We start from the raw sequence: 20,731 nt of genomic DNA on the forward strand, positions 1-20,731 counted from the left end.
GAGTGGGCCCACAGACTGTTGGCATCTTGGCAGATTGACTGCTCTGTAGAAATGCATGGTGTCGGTCAGTGTGGTAAAAAGTCTCAACTTGTTGCATAATATTCTGGTCATGTTGGGGTTTTGGCAACGGTTGAATGATGTCACGTCTAGGCAGGAACAAAAAAAAATGTGGTTAGTGAGCCTTGCAATAAATGTGTACAGCATTTGGAATATTATCCAGGATTTTACATGAAGGACTAAGAAATAGCCTGGTTAAATCGATTGCTTTGGTTTTTTAATATTTAAAAAAAAAAATAATTGAAGGGATCAGTTATTGACACAATAAATACAGAATGTATAAGTAGAACTTTTGGTTAAAACATTCTTATGAATTTTTTTAAATTATAATTGCAAATATGTCACTCATCTTTTTTAATTGTGGAGGATCCTTCAAATGTACATCTTTCGACGCCATTTCGAGCTGAACCGTGATTGGTGGATTGAGGGGGGCGGTAACTATACATTCAGGAAGAGGTCCTTGGACTGTAAACTCTGCTGGTTGCACATTAGCTTGCTAGGTGAATCTGATGGAAAAATAACAGAGTTTGGTCGTTAAATCCTCGTTAACCATGTCTGCAAGAAACCCGGGCATGCCCCTTGGTAAGACTCACTTCTTTATTGTGGGAAATACATGTTTATCCTGAAACATTAGTCAAATCCAGTGAAATAGCTATCGATTGTGTTAGCATGTGCAGCTAGCTAGTATCAACTTTAGCTACTACCATAGAGGGTGTGTTTTATGTTTAGGACATTCTTGATAGTTTTGACTGTGACACTTAGGCCTAACAGGACGAGTTTGGTTTCAAACACATGCATGTAAGAAGTAACGTTACCGCTCTCGTGTATTACAGTCACTGCACATTTTGCCTGTCAACTTGTTTAATATATATGTCTAACATTAGTTAACGTTACATGCAGATATCAGAGATAATTTATCGTGTCTAGTGAACAGTGAACACTAAAGATAGTAGTTAGTTAACTTTACATGCAGATATCAGAGATAATTTATCGTGTCTAGTGAACAGTGAACACTAAAGATAGTAGTTAGTTAACGTTACATGCTGAATTACTGAATGTTGGTGGTCTTGACTCACGATGTCCTGGATAATGTTTCACATGACACTCAGTGCAGCCAGGGTGAATCATGTGACTATCAGTGATCTCTTGTTGTCTGACTACTAAGATCCCGGAAAACATTTCGATACAATTAACAACCTAACCATCGGTAACTGCTGTAAGCCTACTTGAAATTCAGTAGATATCTGAACAGAATCGTGGATTCAGTGAGAACCTACGTATACCTCAATATAAACCTAAATGGAAGCGTTGTGGACTGCAACCACATACCAACTAAAGTGTTTCTTATCAACCTTCCAAATTGATGGTGTGTGTGTGTGTGTGTGTGTGTGTGTGTGTGTGTGTGTGTGTGTGTGTGTGTGTGTGTGTCAGACCTGGAGTGGGTGTCCAAGGTGCGGGTGAACACCCAGGCAGTGCTGAAGAGAGCTCATCAGATCCAAGGACGCAACAAGAACAAGAAACAGTGGCAGGTAGGAGCTTTGGGGTTAGCTTTTGTGTGTGTCTGTGTGTGTGTGTGATACCTTCATCTCCAATGTTTTCCTATAAGTCTCATAAGAAGACCCACAAGATGAAAGGATAAAGTGATGCTCAGTTTGTATCCTACTATTGTAATCAGGATATGCAGTATTCTCAGTTTGTATCCTACTATTAGAATCAGGATGTACAGTATTCTCAGTTTGTATCCTACTATTAGAATCAGGATATGCAGTATTCTCAGTTTGTATCCTACTATTAGAATCAGGATGTACAGTATTCTCAGTTTGTATCCTACTATTAGAATAAGTATATGCAGTATTCTCAGTTTGTATCCTACTATTAGAATCAGGATATGCAGTATTCTCAGTTTGTATCCTACTATTAGAATCAGGATATGCAGTATTCTCAGTTTGTATTAGAATCAGGATATACAGTATTCTCAGGTTGTATTAGAATCAGGATATGCAGTATTCTCAGTTTGTATTAGAATAAGGATATGCAGTATTCTCAGGTTGTATTAGAATCAGGATATGCAGTATTCTCAGTTTGTATTAGAATCAGGATATACAGTATTCTCAGGTTGTATTAGAATCAGGATATGCAGTATTCTCAGTTTGTATCCTACTATTAGAATAAGTATGTACAGTATTCTCAGTTTGTATCCTACTATTAGAATCAGGATGTACAGTATTCTCAGTTTGTATCCTACTATTAGAATAAGTATATACAGTATTCTCAGTTTGTATCCTACTATTAGAATAAGGATATACAGTATTCTCAGTTTGTATCCTACTATTAGAATCAGGATGTACAGTATTCTCAGTTTGTATCCTACTATTAGAATAAGTATATACAGTATTCTCAGTTTGTATCCTACTATTAGAATCAGGATATACATTATGTCTGGTGTGGTTTTGTATGTTATCTAGTGTTGAAGTGTTGTCCACACCAACCGCTTGTATTGAGAACAAACAGTTAAACACCCCGGGATGAGTTGACATCTGGCTCTGTGTTACAACATTACCCATAATGCTCTCTGTCTGTCTCCAGGCGGCGTGGCTTCTGCGGGCGGTCACCTGTATTGACCTGACGACCCTGGCTGGTGACGACACGCCCGGCAACGTCCACCGGCTGTGTATGAAGGCTACCCAGCCTGTACGCAACGACCTGCTGAAGAGCATGGACATGCAGGACAAAGGTAGTGGGGTGGGTGTCTGTCATACTACTTATTGACTAGAGGGCGACATGCTCCTTATTGAGCCACTAGAGGGCGACGTGCCCCTTATTTTGCCCACTAGAGGGCGACGTGCTCCTTATTTTGCCCACTAGAGGGCGGCGTGCTCCTTATTTTGCCCACTAGAGGGCGGCGTGCTCCTTATTTTGCCCACTAGAGGGCGGCGTGCTCCTTATTTTGCCCACTAGAGGGCGACGTGCTCCTTATTTAGCCACTAGAGGGCGACGTGCTCCTTATTTTGCCCACTAGAGGGCGACGTGCTCCTTATTTTGCCCACTAGAGGGCGACGTGCTCCTTATTTTGCCCACTAGAGGGCGACGTGCTCCTTATTTTGCCCACTAGAGGGCGACGTGCTCCTTATTTTGCCCACTAGAGGGCGACGTGCTCCTTATTTTGCCCACTAGAGGGCGACGTGCTCCTTATTTTGCCCACTAGAGGGCGACGTGCTCCTTATTTTGCCCACTAGAGGGCGAAGTGCTCCTTATTTAGCCACTAGAGGGCGAAGTGCTCCTTATTTAGCCACTAGAGGGCGACGTGCTCCTTATTTAGCCACTAGAGGGCGACGTGCTCCTTATTTTGCCCACTAGAGGGCGACGTGCTCCTTCTTGAGCCATTAGAGGGCGACGTGCTCCTTATTGAGCCACTAGAGGGCGACGTGCTCCTTATTGAGCCACTAGAGGGCGACGTGCTCCTTATTGAGCCACTAGAGGGCGACGTGCTCCTTATTGAGCCACTAGAGGGCGACGTGCTCCTTATTGAGCCACTAGAGGGCGACGTGCTCCTTATTGAGCCACTAGAGGGCGACGTGCTCCTTATTGAGCCACTAGAGGGCGACGTGCTCCTTATTGAGCCACTAGAGGGCGACGTGCTCCTTATTGAGCCACTAGAGGGCGACGTGCTCCTTATTGAGCCACTAGAGGGCGACGTGCTCCTTATTGAGCCACTAGAGGGCGACGTGCTCCTTATTGAGCCACTAGAGGGCGACGTGCTCCTTATTGAGCCACTAGAGGGCGACGTGCTCCTTATTGAGCCACTAGAGGGCGACGTGCTCCTTATTGAGCCACTAGAGGGCGACGTGCTCCTTATTGAGCCACTAGAGGGCGACGTGCTCCTTATTGAGCCACTAGAGGGCGACGTGCTCCTTATTGAGCCACTAGAGGGCGACGTGCTCCTTATTGAGCCACTAGAGGGCGACGTGCTCCTTATTGAGCCACTAGAGGGCGACGTGCTCCTTATTGAGCCACTAGAGGGCGACGTGCTCCTTATTGAGCCACTAGAGGGCGACGTGCTCCTTATTGAGCCACTAGAGGGCGACGTGCTCCTTATTGAGCCACTAGAGGGCGACGTGCTCCTTATTGAGCCACTAGAGGGCGACGTGCTCCTTATTGAGCCACTAGAGGGCGACGTGCTCCTTATTGAGCCACTAGAGGGCGACGTGCTCCTTATTGAGCCACTAGAGGGCGACGTGCTCCTTATTGAGCCACTAGAGGGCGACGTGCTCCTTATTGAGCCACTAGAGGGCGACGTGCTCCTTATTGAGCCACTAGAGGGCGACGTGCTCCTTATTGAGCCACTAGAGGGCGACGTGCTCCTTATTGAGCCACTAGAGGGCGACGTGCTCCTTATTGAGCCACTAGAGGGCGACGTGCTCCTTATTGAGCCACTAGAGGGCGACGTGCTCCTTATTGAGCCACTAGAGGGCGACGTGCTCCTTATTGAGCCACTAGAGGGCGACGTGCTCCTTATTGAGCCACTAGAGGGCGACGTGCTCCTTATTGAGCCACTAGAGGGCGACGTGCTCCTTATTGAGCCACTAGAGGGCGACGTGCTCCTTATTGAGCCACTAGAGGGCGACGTGCTCCTTATTGAGCCACTAGAGGGCGACGTGCTCCTTATTGAGCCACTAGAGGGCGACGTGCTCCTTATTGAGCCACTAGAGGGCGACGTGCTCCTTATTGAGCCACTAGAGGGCGACGTGCTCCTTATTGAGCCACTAGAGGGCGACGTGCTCCTTATTGAGCCACTAGAGGGCGACGTGCTCCTTATTGAGCCACTAGAGGGCGACGTGCTCCTTATTGAGCCACTAGAGGGCGACGTGCTCCTTATTGAGCCACTAGAGGGCGACGTGCTCCTTATTGAGCCACTAGAGGGCGACGTGCTCCTTATTGAGCCACTAGAGGGCGACGTGCTCCTTATTGAGCCACTAGAGGGCGACGTGCTCCTTATTGAGCCACTAGAGGGCGACGTGCTCCTTATTGAGCCACTAGAGGGCGACGTGCTCCTTATTGAGCCACTAGAGGGCGACGTGCTCCTTATTTTGCCCACTAGAGGGCGACATAGGCCTATCGTGTGAAACATAAGAGTATCTTTGGTGTGTTAGCAAAGAGTGAAGAGTAACTAAATGTACTGGTTGTATCTGTGTATCTAGGTGTGACTACTGCAGCAGTGTGCGTGTACCCGTCTCGTGTGGCTGATGCTGTGAAGTCACTGAAAGCAGCCAACTCCAGCCTACCTGTCGCCTCAGGTAAGAGAGAGAGAGAGGAGGAAGTTTACCTCCGTATCATTCCGTAGTTGGACAGTCCAGGTCTATGTTGTCAATTCCATCATCCTCTGATTGGTTGTGTGTTTCTTTGTTATTTTTGATTTATTGATCGATTCATATATGTAATTATAAACTGGGAGGTTTGAGCCCTGAATGCTGATTGGCTGACAGCCATGGTATATCAGACCGTATACCACGGGTGTGACCAAACATGTATTTTTACTGCTCTAACTACGTTAGTAACCAGTTTATAATAGCAATAAGGCACCTCAGGGGTTTGTGATATATGACCAATATACCACGGCTAAGAGCTGTAACCAGGCACTCAGCGTTGCGTCGTGCTTTAGAAAACCCCTTAGACGTGGTATATTGGCCATATACCACACCTCCTCGGGCCTTACTGCTTAATTATAACACATACACGGCACATACAGCCACAACACGAAAGAAATAACAAAGGACATGGAAAAACTATAGATAGTGACTCAGCAAAGCCACTGTCTTCTCTTTGTCCATCCTGCTGCTCCTCTCCCCAGTGGCGACAGGCTTCCCTGCGGGCCAGACCTCTCTGAAGACCAGGCTGGAGGAGGTCCGTATGGCTGTAGAGGATGGAGCTATGGAGATAGATATAGTGATTAACAGGACTCTGGCCCTCACTGGACAGTGGGAAGGTATGGTATATATTATTATAGACACTCACCGGACACTTTATTAGGTACATCTGGCTAGTATCGGTGTCGGACCACCCTTTGCTTCCTGAACAGCCTGTTAACATACATACAGTCAGCTGGAACATGTAAACATACAGTCAGCTGGAACATGTAAACATATACAGTCAGCTGGAACATGTAAACATACAGTCAACTGGAACATGTAAACATACAGTCAGCTGGAACATGTAAACATACAGTCAGCTGGAACATGTAAACACACAGTCAGTCAGCTGGAACATGTAAACATACAGTCAACTGGAACATGTAAACATACAGTCAACTGGAACATGTAAAAATACAGTCAGCTGGAACATGTAAACATATACAGTCAGCTGGAACATGTAAACATACAGTCAACTGGAACATGTAAACATATACAGTCAGCTGGAACATGTAAACATACAGTCAACTGGAACATGTAAACATACAGTCAACTGGAACATGTAAACATATACAGTCAACTGGAACATGTAAACATACAGTCAACTGGAACATGTAAACATACAGTCAACTGGAACATGTAAACATATACAGTCAGCTGGAACATGTAAACATACAGTCAGCTGGAACATGTAAACATACAGTCAGCTGGAACATGTAAACATACAGTCAGCTGGAACATGTAAACATATACAGTCAGCTGGAACATGTAAACATATACAGTCAGCTGGAACATGTAAACATACAGTCAGCTGGAACATGTAAACATACAGTCAGCTGGAACATGTAAACATATACAGTCAGCTGGAACATGTAAACATACAGTCAGCTGGAACATGTAAACATACAGTCAACTGGAACATGTAAACATATACAGTCAGCTGAAACATGTAAACATACAGTCAGCTGGAACATGTAAACATACAGTCAGCTGGAACATGTAAACATACAGTCAACTGGAACATGTAAACATACAGTCAACTGGAACATGTAAACATACAGTCAACTGGAACATGTAAACATACAGTCAACTGGAACATGTAAACATACAGTCAACTGGAACATGTAAACATACAGTCAACTGGAACATGTAAACATACAGTCAACTGGAACATGTAAACATACAGTCAGCTGGAACATGTAAACATACAGTCAGCTGGAACATGTAAACATACAGTCAGCTGGAACATGTAAACATATACAGTCAGCTGGAACATGTAAACATATACAGTCAGCTGGAACATGTAAACATATACAGTCAGCTGGAACATGTAAACATATACAGTCAGCTGGAACATGTAAACATATACAGTCAGCTGGAACATGTAAACATACAGTCAGCTGGAACATGTAAACATATACAGTCAACTGGAACATGTAAACATACAGTCAGCTGGAACATGTAAACATACAGTCAGCTGGAACATGTAAACACACAGTCAGTCAGCTGGAACATGTAAACACACAGTCAGTCAGCTGGAACATGTAAACATACAGTCAACTGGAACATGTAAACATACAGTCAACTGGAACATGTAAACATACAGTCAGTCAGCTGGAACATGTAAACATACAGTCAGCTGGAACATGTAAACACACAGTCAGTCAGCTGGAACATGTAAACATACAGTCAACTGGAACATGTAAACATACAGTCAGCTGGAACATGTAAACATACAGTCAACTGGAACATGTAAACACACAGTCAGTCAGCTGGAACATGTAAACATACAGTCAACTGGAACATGTAAACATACAGTCAACTGGAACATGTAAAAATACAGTCAGCTGGAACATGTAAACATATACAGTCAGCTGGAACATGTAAACATACAGTCAACTGGAACATGTAAACATATACAGTCAGCTGGAACATGTAAACATACAGTCAACTGGAACATGTAAACATATACAGTCAACTGGAACATGTAAACATATACAGTCAACTGGAACATGTAAACATATACAGTCAACTGGAACATGTAAACATATACAGTCAGCTGGAACATGTAAACATACAGTCAGCTGGAACATGTAAACATACAGTCAACTGGAACATGTAAACATACAGTCAACTGGAACATGTAAACATACAGTCAGCTGGAACATGTAAACATATACAGTCAGCTGGAACATGTAAACATACAGTCAACTGGAACATGTAAACATACAGTCAACTGGAACATGTAAACATACAGTCAGCTGGAACATGTAAACATACAGTCAGTCAACTGGAACATGTAAACATACAGTCAGTCAGCTGGAACATGTAAACATACAGTCAGTCAGCTGGAACATGTAAACATACAGTCAGTCAGCTGGAACATGTAAACATACAGTCAACTGGAACATGTAAACATACAGTCAGTCAGTTGGAACATGTAAACATACAGTCAACTGGAACATGTAAACATACAGTCAGTCAGCTGGAACATGTAAACATACAGTCAACTGGAACATGTAAACATACAGTCAACTGGAACATGTAAACACACAGTCAGTCAGCTGGAACATGTAAACATACAGTCAACTGGAACATGTAAACATACAGTCAACTGGAACATGTAAACATACAGTCAACTGGAACATGTAAACATACAGTCAGCTGGAACATGTAAACATAGTCAGCTGGAACATGTAAACATACAGTCAGCTGGAACATGTAAACATACAGTCAGCTGGAACATGTAAACATATACAGTCAGCTGGAACATGTAAACATACAGTCAGCTGGGACATGTAAACATACAGTCAACTGGGACATGTAAACATACAGTCAGTCAACTGGAACATGTAGGCATACACTACCGTTCAAAAGTTTGGGGTCACTTAGAAATGTCCTTTTTTTTGTCCATTAAAATAACATCAAATTGATCAGATATACAGTGTACATATACCATTTTGCCATTGTTAATGTTGTAAATGACTATTGTAGCTGGAAACAGCAGATTTTTTTATGGAATATCTACGTAGGTGTACAGAGGTCCATTATCAGCATCCATCACTCCTGTGTTCCAATGGCACGTTGTGTTAGCTAATCCAAGTTTATCATTTTAAAAGGCTAATTGATCATTAGAAAACCCTTTTGCCTTTGTTAGCACAGCTGAAAACTGTTGTCCTGATTTAAAGAAGCAATAAAACTGGCCTTTAGACTAGTTGAGTATCTGGAGCGTCAGCATTTGTGGGTTCGATTACAGGCTCAAAATGGCCAGAAACAAAGAACTTTCTTCTGAAACTCATCAGTCTATTCTTGTTCTGAGAAATGAAGGCTATTCCATGCGAGAAATTGCCAAGAAACTGAAGTTCTCGTACAGCGCTGTGTACTACTCCCTTCACAGAACAGCGCAAACTGGCTCTAACCAGAATAGAAAGAGGAGTGGGAGGCCCCGGTGCACAACTGAGCAAGAGGAAAAGTACATTGGAGTGTCTAGTTTGAGAAACAGATGCCTCACAAGTCCTCAACTGGCAGCTTCATTAAATAGTACCCGTAAAACACCAGTCTCAACGTCAACAGTGAAGAGGTGACTCCAGGATGCTGGCCTTCTAGGCAGAGTTGTAAAGAAAAAGCCATATCTCAGACTGGCTAATTAAAAGAAAAGATTAAGATGGGTAAAAGAACACAGGCACTGGACAGAGGAGCTCTGCCTTGAAGGTCAGCATCCCGGAGTCACCTCTTCACTGTTGACGTTGAGACTGGTCTCTCTCTCTCAAAGCTGTCATCAATATATTTAGATTTCTTTAACACTTTTTTGGTTACTACATGATTCCATACGTGTTATATAAAAATAAAGAAAACCCCTTGAATGAGTATGTGTAAAAAAAAAATTGTCCGGCAGTGTACATAAAACATATTAAATAGCTATGGTGTTGCTATGGCAGTATGAACTATGATGTTGCTATGGCAGTATGAACTATGATGTTGCTATGGCAGTATGAACTATGATGTTGCTATGGCAGTATGATGTTATGGCAGTATGAACTATGATGTTGCTATGGCAGTATGAACTATGATGTTGCTATGGCAGTATGATGTTATGGCAGTATGAACTATGATGTTGCTATGGCAGTATGAGCTATGGTGTTGCTATGACAGTATGAGCTATGGTGTTGCTATGGCAGTATGAGCTATGATGTTGCTATGGCAGTATGAGCTATGATGTTGCTATGACAGTATGAGCTATGATGTTGCTATGGCAGTATGAGCTATGGTGTTGCTATGGCAGTATGAGCTATGGTGTTGCTATGACAGTGAGCTATGATGTTGCTATGGCAGTATGAGCTATGGTGTTGCTATGACAGTGAGCTATGATGTGTCTATGACAGTATGAACTATGATGTTGCTATGACAGTATGAGCTATGGTGTTGCTATGGCAGTATGAGCTATGATGTTGCTATGGCAGTATGAGCTATGATGTTGCTATGGCAGTATGAGCTATGGTGTTGCTATGGCAGTATGAGCTATGATGTTGCTATGGCAGTGTGAGCTATGGTGTTGCTATGACAGTATGAGCTATGATGTTGCTATGGCAGTATGAGCTATGATGTTGCTATGGCGGTATGAGCTATGATGTTGCTATGGCAGTATGATGTTATGGCAGTATGAACTATGATGTTGCTATGGCAGTATGAGCTATGATGTTGCTATGGCAGTATGTTGCTATGGCAGTATGAACTACGATGTTGCTATGATGTTGCTATGGCAGTATGAGCTATGGTGTTGCTATGGCGGTATGAGCTATAGTGTTGTTATGGCAGTATGAGCTATGGTGTTGCTATGGCAGTATGAGCTATGATGTTGCTATGGCGGTATGAGCTATGATGTTGCTATGGCAGTATGAGCTATGATGTTGCTATGGCAGTATGTTGCTATGGCAGTATGAACTACGATGTTGCTATGATGTTGCTATGGCAGTATGAGCTATGGTGTTGCTATGGCGGTATGAGCTATAGTGTTGCTATGGCAGTATGAGCTATGGTGTTGCTATGGCAGTATGAGCTATGATGTTGCTATGGCGGTATGAGCTATGATGTTGCTATGGCAGTATGATGTTATGGCAGTATGAACTATGATGTTGCTATGGCAGTATGAGCTATGATGTTGCTATGGCAGTATGTTGCTATGGCAGTATGAACTACGATGTTGCTATGATGTTGCTATGGCAGTATGAGCTATGGTGTTGCTATGGCGGTATGAGCTATAGTGTTGCTATGGCAGTATGAGCTATGGTGTTGCTATGACAGTGAAGGTGTGTGGTGGAGTGTCTCTCCTCAGTAAAGTTTCCATTTCAATCCCCTCTGTCTCCTCAGTAAAGTTTCCATCTCAATCCCCTCTGTCTCCTCAGTAAAGTTTCCATTTCAATCCCCTCTGTCTCTCCTCAGCCGTGTACGATGAGGTGTGTCAGTTCAGAGAGGCCTGCGGGGAGGCTCACATGAAGTCCATCCTGGCTATAGGAGAGCTGGGGACCTACACCAACGTCTACAAGGCTAGTCTGGTGGCTATGATGGCTGGTGAGTGTTCCCTCTCTCACACACGTACACACAGGGCGGTATTACGTGCACTTGAGATCCAACTCACATTTTCCTCTCGTTGATGAATGGTTTGTGAGAATCAGAGTTGAATGCTCTGATCTCTCCTGTGAATCAGGCCCAGTGATATTGTTTTACACATGGTGCAGTTTGTCACGTTCTCCTGTGGGGGGCGCTGTTGTTCAGGCTGTACTCTCTGTCTCTGTACTTAGCTAACCTGATGAACACTCTCTCTCTCTCTCTCTTTCTCTCACTCACACACACACACACACTCTGAACTGTACACTTAGCTACCCGTCACATAATAAGCCTGATTACTGTACCAAATTGTCAGCCGGTCCGATAGAGATCATTATTAAAATACATTGCTTTTGTCTCAGCGCTTGCTCCTTAATCTCCCCTTGTTCTATAAATTGCGTATGAGATTCCAGAAATTGAATGATAATTTTGCCTATTAATCTATGACGGCGGCTATTTTACTCCGCCACACACACACACACACCCACACACACACTCTGCCTGCTTGCCCACGCTAGCCAAATGAAACGAGCGTCATTACCGCCATCCTGGTTTAATAACCTCTATCAATTATCAGCTCATTAACATCCCCCATAACCAATGTACAGAATTACTCCTCTGTCTGAAGGGGGGGATGAGGAGAGAGAGGGAAAGATGGTGAGAGAGAGGGGGGGTTATGCGAGAGCGAGCGAGAGGGGGGTTATGCCGGAGAGAGAGAGAGAGAGAGAGAGAGGGGGGTTATGCGAGAGAGAGAGAGAGAGAGAGGGGGGGTTGTGAGAGAAAGAGGGGGGGTTGCGAGAGAGAGAGGGGGGGTTGCGAGAGAGAGAGGGGGGGTTGCGAGAGAGAGAGAGGGGGGGGTTGCGAGAGAGAGAGAGGGGGGGGTTGCGAGAGAGAGAGGGGGGGGTTGCGAGAGAGAGAGGGGGGGTTGCGAGAGAGAGAGGGGGGGTTGCGAGAGAGAGAGGGGGGGTTGCGAGAGAGAGAGGGGGGGTGCGCGAGAGATGGGGGGGGGGGTGCGCGAGAGATGGGGGGGGTTGCGAGAGAGAGAGAGGGGGGGGGTGCGCGAGAGAGGGGGGGTGCGCGAGAGATGGGGGGGTGCGCGAGAGATGGGGGGGTGCGCGAGAGATGGGGGGGGGGGGTGCGCGAGAGATGAGGGGGGGTTGCGCGAGAGATCGGGGGGGGGTTTCGCGAGATGGGGGGGTTGCGAGAGAGATGGGGGGGTTGCGAGAGAGAGGGGGTGTTGCAAGAGAGAGAGGGGGTGTTGCAAGAGAGAGAGGGGGTGTTGCAAGAGAGAGAGGGGGTGTTGCAAGAGAGAGAGGGGGGGTTATGCGAGAGAGAGGGGGGGTTATGCGAGAGAGAGAGAGAGAGAGGGGTTATGCGAGAGAGAGAGAGAGGGGTTATGCGAGAGAGAGAGAGAGAGGGGTTATGCGAGAGAGAGGGGGGGTTGCGAGAGAGAGAGAGAGGGGTTATGCGAGAGAGAGGGGGGGTTGCGAGAGAGAGAGAGGGGTTATGCGAGAGAGAGGGGGGGTTGCGAGAGAGAGAGAGGGGTTATGCGAGAGAGAGGGGGGGTTGCGAGAGAGAGAGAGGGGTTATGCGAGAGAGAGGGGGGGTTGCGAGAGAGAGAGAGGGGTTATGCGAGAGAGAGGGGGGGTTGCGAGAGAGAGAGAGAGGGGACGATAGTGGGAAGAGGAACAGAGCGAGAGACAAAGAAAAAAGGAAAGAAAGGAAGAAAATGAAATGTCTGTAAAGTGTTCTAGTAATGTAAAAATACATAGTACATGTCTAAAGTGTTCTAGCAATGTAAAAATACATAGTACATGTCTAAAGTGTTCTAGTAATGTAAAAATACATAGTACATGTCTAAAGTGTTCTAGCAATGTAAAAATACATAGTACATGTCTAAAGTGTTCTAGCAATGTAAAAATACATAGTACATGTCTAAAGTGTTCTAGTAATGTAAAAATACATAGTACATGTCTAAAGTGTTCTAGCAATGTAAAAATACATAGTACATGTCTAAAGTGTTCTAGCAATGTAAAAATACATAGTACATGTCTAAAGTGTTCTAGCAATGTAAAAATACATAGTACATGTCTAAAGTGTTCTAGTAATGTAAAAATACATAGTACATGTCTGTAAAGTGTTCTAGTAATGTAAGAATACATAGTACATGTCTGTAAAGTATTCTAGTAATGTAAAAATAAATAGTACATGTCTGTAAAGTGTTCATCAGTCTAATGTAAAAATACATAGTACATGTCTGTAATGCAGTGTAAAGTGTTCATCAGTGTAGTAATGAGCTGTCGTTAGAGACTAGGGGGAGGAGGCAGACGGGATGGAGGGAAAGAAGGAGAGGAGAATAGAGGGATGGTGCTGTTTTTTACCAGGGTTTGTGGTTCATCTATTAAAAGCCTGTCATTTCATCTTCTATTTTTATCCAGAAAGCTGATAAGACATAATTGTCTCAGAAGGAAAGGAAGGGGATAAATGTAGGGATGGAAGGGACGGGAGGGAAGGGGATAAATGAAGGGTTATATTGATGAGGCAGCAGCACACACCCTCTGTTAGCCCTGTCACAGTGTCACAGACACCATATGTTCTCCTCTGGCTCTGGAGACCCTGGGAGCAGAGCAGCCCTCACTGGAGGCCCTGGGAGCAGAGCAGCCCTCACTGGAGACCCTGAGAGCAGAGCGGCCCTCACTGGAGACCCTGAGAGCAGAGCGGCCCTCACTGGAGACCCTGGGAGCAGAGCAGCCCTCACTGTAATGTCACTGGAGACCCTGAGAGCAGAACAGCCCTCACTGGAGACGCTGGGAGCAGAGCGGCCCTCACTGGAGACCCTGGAAGCAGAGCAGCCCTCACTGTAATGTCACTGGAGACCCTGGGAGCAGAGCAGCCCTCACTGGAGACCCTGAGAGCAGAGCGGCCCTCACTGGAGACCCTGAGAGCAGAGCGGCCCTCACTGGAGACCCTGGGAGCAGAGCAGCCCTCACTGTAATGTCACTGGAGACCCTGAGAGCAGAACAGCCCTCACTGGAGACGCTGGGAGCAGAGCGGCCCTCACTGGAGACCCTGGAAGCAGAGCAGCCCTCACTGTAATGTCACTGGAGACCCTGAGAGCAGAGCGGCCCTCACTGGAGATCCTGAGAGCAGAGCAACCCTCACTGTAATGTCACTGGAGACCCTGAGAGCAGAGCAACCCTCACTGTAATGTCACTGGAGACCCTGAGAGCAGAGCAACCCTCGCTGTAATGTCTCTGGAGAACCTGGGAGCAGAGCGGCCCTCACTGGAGACCCTGGAAGCAGAGCAGCCCTCACTGTAATGTCACTGGAGACCCTGAGAGCAGAGCGGCCCTCACTGGAGATCCTGAGAGCAGAGCAACCCTCACTGTAATGTCACTGGAGACCCTGAGAGCAGAGCAACCCTCACTGTAATGTCTCTGGAGACCCTGGGAGCAGAGCAGCCCTCACTGTAATGTCTCTGGAGACCCTGGGAGCAGAGCAGCCCTCACTGTAATGTGACTGGAGACCCTGAGAGCAGAGCGGCCCTCACTGTAATGTCTCTGGAGACCCTGAGAGCTTAGCGGCCCTCACTGGAGGCCCTGGGAGCAGAGCGGCCCTCACTGGAGGCCCTGGGAGCAGAGCGGCCCTCACTGGAGGCCCTGGGAGCAGAGCGGCCCTCACTGGAGGCCCTGGGAGCAGAGCGTCCCTCACTGGAGGCCCTGGGAGCAGAGCGGCCCTCACTGGAGACCCTGGGAGCAGAGCGGCCCTCACTGTAATGTCTCTGGAGACCCTGGGAGCAGAGCGGCCCTCACTGTAATGTCTCTGGAGACCCTGAGAGCAGAGCGGCCCTCACTGTAATGTCTCTGGAGACCCTGGGAGCAGAGCGGCCCTCACTGGAGGCCCTGGGAGCAGAGCGGCCCTCACTGGAGACCCTGAGAGCAGAGCAGCCCTCACTGTAATGTCTCTGGAGACCCTGGGAGCAGAGCGGCCCTCACTGTAATGTCTCTGGAGACCCTGGGAGCAGAGCGGCCCTCAGTATAATATCCTGTTTCGGTCAGAGATACTTTAGAACTAGCTGTACCTCTTATACTGTAGTAGTATCATATTATATTTTAATCCAGTCTGATGACATCTCAAATTGTCCTATTTTTATTCAAACAAAATGTATTTCTAGAATTTCTAGAATGTTAAATGTGTGTACTGTATTGTAGGTCATCTGTATGTCTAGTTTCCTATTTCTATAGCTCATCCTGCTTGGATGGGATCTTTCTGGAATTGTAGAAAAGCTGAATAGATTCCATATGGGGTACTGTGATGTCATTACGGGGTATTGTGATGTCATTACGGGGTATTGTGATGTCATTACGGGGTACTGTGATGTCATTACGGGGTACTGTGATGTCATTACGGGGTACTGTGATGTCATTACGGGGTATTGTGATGTCCTTACGGGGTACTGTGATGTCATTACGGGGTACATTTAACATAACGAAATGTGTATAAAGTCCAGGGTTCTGAATACTTCCCCCAATGCGCTGTACATGAAGGTCAGTTGATGAAATGAGGTCGTCTTTTTAACCATGTCTGTTTGTGTAACAACAGGGTCGGACTTCATCAAGACGTCAACAGGGAAGGAGTCTGTCAACGCTACCTACCCTGTCGCCATAGTGATGGTCAGAGCCATCCGGGACTACTTCCTGAAGACTGGACATAAGGTATGGCTCTTAGTGTGTGTGTGTGTGCTTTTCTTTAAGAGTCCGTTCAGTCAAGTTAGCTGAATGACCTCTGTTCCAATCAATGCTGTTCAACATCAGATATATGTAGTTACATCAATGGTCAACATCAGATATATGTAGTTACATCAATGGTCAACATCAGATATATGTAGTTACATCAATGGTCAACATCAGATATATGTAGTTACATCAATGGTCAACATCAGATATATGTAGTTACATCAATGTTCAACATCAGATATATGTAGTTACATCAATGGTCAACATCAGATATATGTAGTTACATCAATGGTCAACATCAGATATATGTAGTTACATCAATACCGTTCAACATCAGATAAATGTAGTTACCTAAAATGGATTGAAATAAGGAGTGTTTCCTGTTGGAATGGCCCAGAATCCCCAGTGAAGTTGTATTGTTGCCTCACTGACACACAGCTGTTGTTCCCGTGTCCTGTGACTTGTACACTCCTAGGTTGGTTTTAAGCCTGCCGGTGGGATCCGTACAGCCAACGAGTCGTTGGTGTGGCTGACTCTGATGAAGGAAGAGCTGGGAGACGAGTGGCTGAGCCCTGGCCTGTTTAGACTGGGGGCTAGTAGCCTGCTGGCTGACATAGAGAGACAGGTACACACACACACACACAGCACCCAGAGACACACACACACACAGCACCCAGAGACACACACAGCACCCAGAGACACACACACACACACACAGCACCCAGAGACACACACACACACACACACACACACACACACACACACACACACACACACACACACACACACACACACACACACACACGCCTGTTTAGACTGGGGGCTAGTAGCCTGCTGGCTGACATAGAGAGACAGGTACACACACACACACACACACACACACACACACGCCTGTTTAGACTGGGGGCTAGTAGCCTGCTGGCTGACATAGAGAGACAGGTACACACACACACACACACACACACAGACACAGACACAGACACAGACACACAGACACACACACACACACACACTCAGGACACACACACTCAGGACACACACACTCAGGACACACACACTCAGGACACACACACACAGCACCCAGAGACACACACACACACACACACACCTCTTTAGACTGGGGCTAGTAGCCTGCTGGCTGACATAGAGAGACAGGTACACACACACACACACACACACACACACACACACACACACACACACACACACACACACACACACACACACACACACACACACACACACACACGCCTCTTTAGACTGGGGGCTAGTAGCCTGCTGGCTGACATAGAGAGACAGGTACACACACACACACACACACACACACACACACACAGACACAGACACACAGACACACACACACACACACACTCAGGACACACACACTCAGGACACACACACTCAGGACACACACACTCAGGACACACACACACACAGCACCCAGAGACACACACACACACACACACACCTCTTTAGACTGGGGCTAGTAGCCTGCTGGCTGACATAGAGAGACAGGTACACACACACACACACACACACACACACACACACACACACACACACACACACACACACACACACACACACACACACACACACACACACACACACACACACGCCTCTTTAGACTGGGGGCTAGTAGCCTGCTGGCTGACATAGAGAGACAGGTACACACACACACACACACAGCACCCAGAGACACACACTTACACACACACACACACACACACACACACACACAGCACCCAGAGACACACACACACACAGCACCCAGAGACACACACACAGCACCCAGAGACACACACACACACAGCACCCAGAGACACACACACACACAGCACCCAGAGACACACACACACACAGCACCCAGAGACACACACACACACAGCACCCAGAGACACACACACACACAGCACCCAGAGACACACACACACACAGCACCCAGAGACACACACACACACAGCACCCAGAGACACACACACACACAGCACCCAGAGACACACACACACACACAGCACCCAGAGACACACACACACACAGCACCCAGAGACACACACACACACAGCACCCAGAGACACACACACACACAGCACCCAGAGACACACACACACACACACACACACACACACACACACACACACACACACACACACACACACACACACTTTCACACACACACACACACACACTTTCACACACACACACACTTTCACACTTTCACACACACACACACTTTCACACACACTTACACACACACTCACACTCAGGTCCTTCCAACACGCGTCCCATAAGGTGAGGCGATTAGTGCTGAGAGTGGAAAGGCTTGGTACTGTAGGACACCATAATGGTTTAGTTTGTCCATTAGTCATGACCTTTAACCCTGTACATGTCAGTGTTCCAGACCTCCTAATTACAACAGGGTCATATTTAAAAGGTCCTCTCTATCTAACCTGGTATTTTTACCTGTCATCCTCTTTCATCTTCCGTTTTATTTCCTGTTTCTCTCTCTTCTCCAGATCTCCCATTACGTGACTGGTCGCTACGCAGCCTATCACCAGATGCCCATGGCCTGAAACCATGCTTACCATTTCCAAAGTGACCAATCCGAAACCTCACCGAACCAGCCTATCGCTGTGCAGTTTGCTTCCAGGTTCCTGGAAGATGTCTCTGTAACTGTACTTGTCAGGAATGTGTTGATTTGAGAAGACGATCAGATCAAGTGAAGGAAAGAGAACCTGCCATTTTACTGTTTACAGTACTTCTGGAATATCTGCCATTTTACTGTATATAGTACTTCTGGAATATCTGCCATTTTACTGTATACAGTACTTCTGGAATATCTGCCATTTTACTATATACAGTACTTCTGGAATATCTGCCATTTTACTATATACAGTATTTCTGGAATATCTGCCATTTTACTAAATACAGTATTTCTGGAATATCTGCCATTTTACTATATACAGTATTTCTGGTATATCTGCCATTTTACTATATACAGTATTTCTGGTATATCTGCCATTTTACTATATACAGTATTTCTGGAATATCTGCCATTTTACTATATACCAGACATACTTCTGTAATATCTTACTCTTTGTGCCTTGAGACAGTTAGCCAGTATTGTTTCCTCTAGTCCCCATCCAAACAATGTGAAACTATGATGCTGTATGATTTGAGTGTTGATGAGTCAGTCTTAATGATCCAATAAATTGTAGTTGTTTTCAGAGTACTATATTATACACAATATAAAGATGTTGATTCAGTTTTCTATTACTGTTGTCGTTGTAATGAAAGATCGCCACCCATTCTAATCATGTCTGTCTGGACATCTTGATGAAGATCTTGAGGTGTGATTAAAGACCATTAAACATTATGGATTGTTATTCACAGGAGATAAAGTAGGACAACTGTAGTGTGCCGTAGGTTCTTACAAAATGGAAATTGGTCTTTGGAGCTCTGACCTCTGACCTACAGCTCTGACCTACAGCTCTGACCCCTGACCTACAGCTCTACAGCTCTGACTACACATCGTCGATATTAAAGGACAAACAGCTTTAGGGTCTGTGTTCCCTTTATCATGGTATCCTCTGTATATAATCTTTATCATGGTATCCTCAGTATATCACCTTTATCACGGTATCCTCTGTGTATAACCTTTATCATGGTATCCTCAGTATATAACCTCTTAATGGTATCCTCAGCATATCACCTTTATCATGGTATCCTCAGTATATCACCTTTATCATGGTATCCTCAGTATATAACCTTTATCATGGTATCCTCAGTATATCACCTTTATCATGGTATCCTCAGTATATAACCTTTATCATGGTATCCTCAGTTTATAACCTTTATCATGGTATCCTCAGTATATAACCTTTATCATGGTATCCTCAGTATATAACCTTTATCACGGTATCCTCAGTTTATAACCTTTATCATGGTATCCTCAGTGTATAACCTTTATCACGGTATCCTCAGTCTGTGACCTTTATCATGGTATCCTCAGTATATAACCTTTATCATGGTATCCTCAGTATATAACCTTTATCACGGTATCCTCAGTCTGTGACCTTTATCACGGTATCCTCTGTGTAAAACCTTTATCATGGTATCCTCAGTATATAACCTTTATCATGGTATCCTCAGTATATCACCTTTATCATGGTATTCTCAGTATATCACCTTTATCATGGTATCCTCAGTATATCACCTTTATCATGGTATCCTCAGGATATAACCTTTATCATGGTATCCTCAGTATATCACCTTTATCATGGTATCCTCAGTATATCACCTTTATCATGGTATCCTCAGTATATAACCTTTATCATGGTATCCTCAGTATATCACCGTTATCATGGTATCCTCAGTATATAACCTTTATCATGGTATCCTCAGTATATAACCTTTATCATGGTATCC

General features: G+C 45.4%; 1 protein-coding gene across 1 annotated transcript; it reads left to right on the plus strand.

Annotated features, from left to right (window-relative positions):
- The first annotated feature begins 491 nt into the window (after positions 1–491).
- dera (deoxyribose-phosphate aldolase (putative)) lies at positions 492–19,679 on the plus strand. The gene is made up of 9 exons (XM_055905395.1): positions 492–639; positions 1,489–1,586; positions 2,644–2,791; positions 5,256–5,351; positions 5,906–6,040; positions 11,403–11,531; positions 16,170–16,282; positions 16,779–16,928; positions 18,820–19,679. Exons 1-9 carry the CDS (start codon positions 609–611, stop codon positions 18,874–18,876), a joined length of 957 nt encoding a protein of 318 aa, XP_055761370.1. The 5' UTR covers positions 492–608; the 3' UTR covers positions 18,877–19,679.
- Positions 19,680–20,731: the final 1,052 nt, after the last annotated feature.

Source organism: Salvelinus fontinalis, chromosome 39 (genome assembly GCF_029448725.1).
Source record: "Salvelinus fontinalis isolate EN_2023a chromosome 39, ASM2944872v1, whole genome shotgun sequence".
Lineage (NCBI taxonomy): Eukaryota > Metazoa > Chordata > Actinopteri > Salmoniformes > Salmonidae > Salvelinus > Salvelinus fontinalis.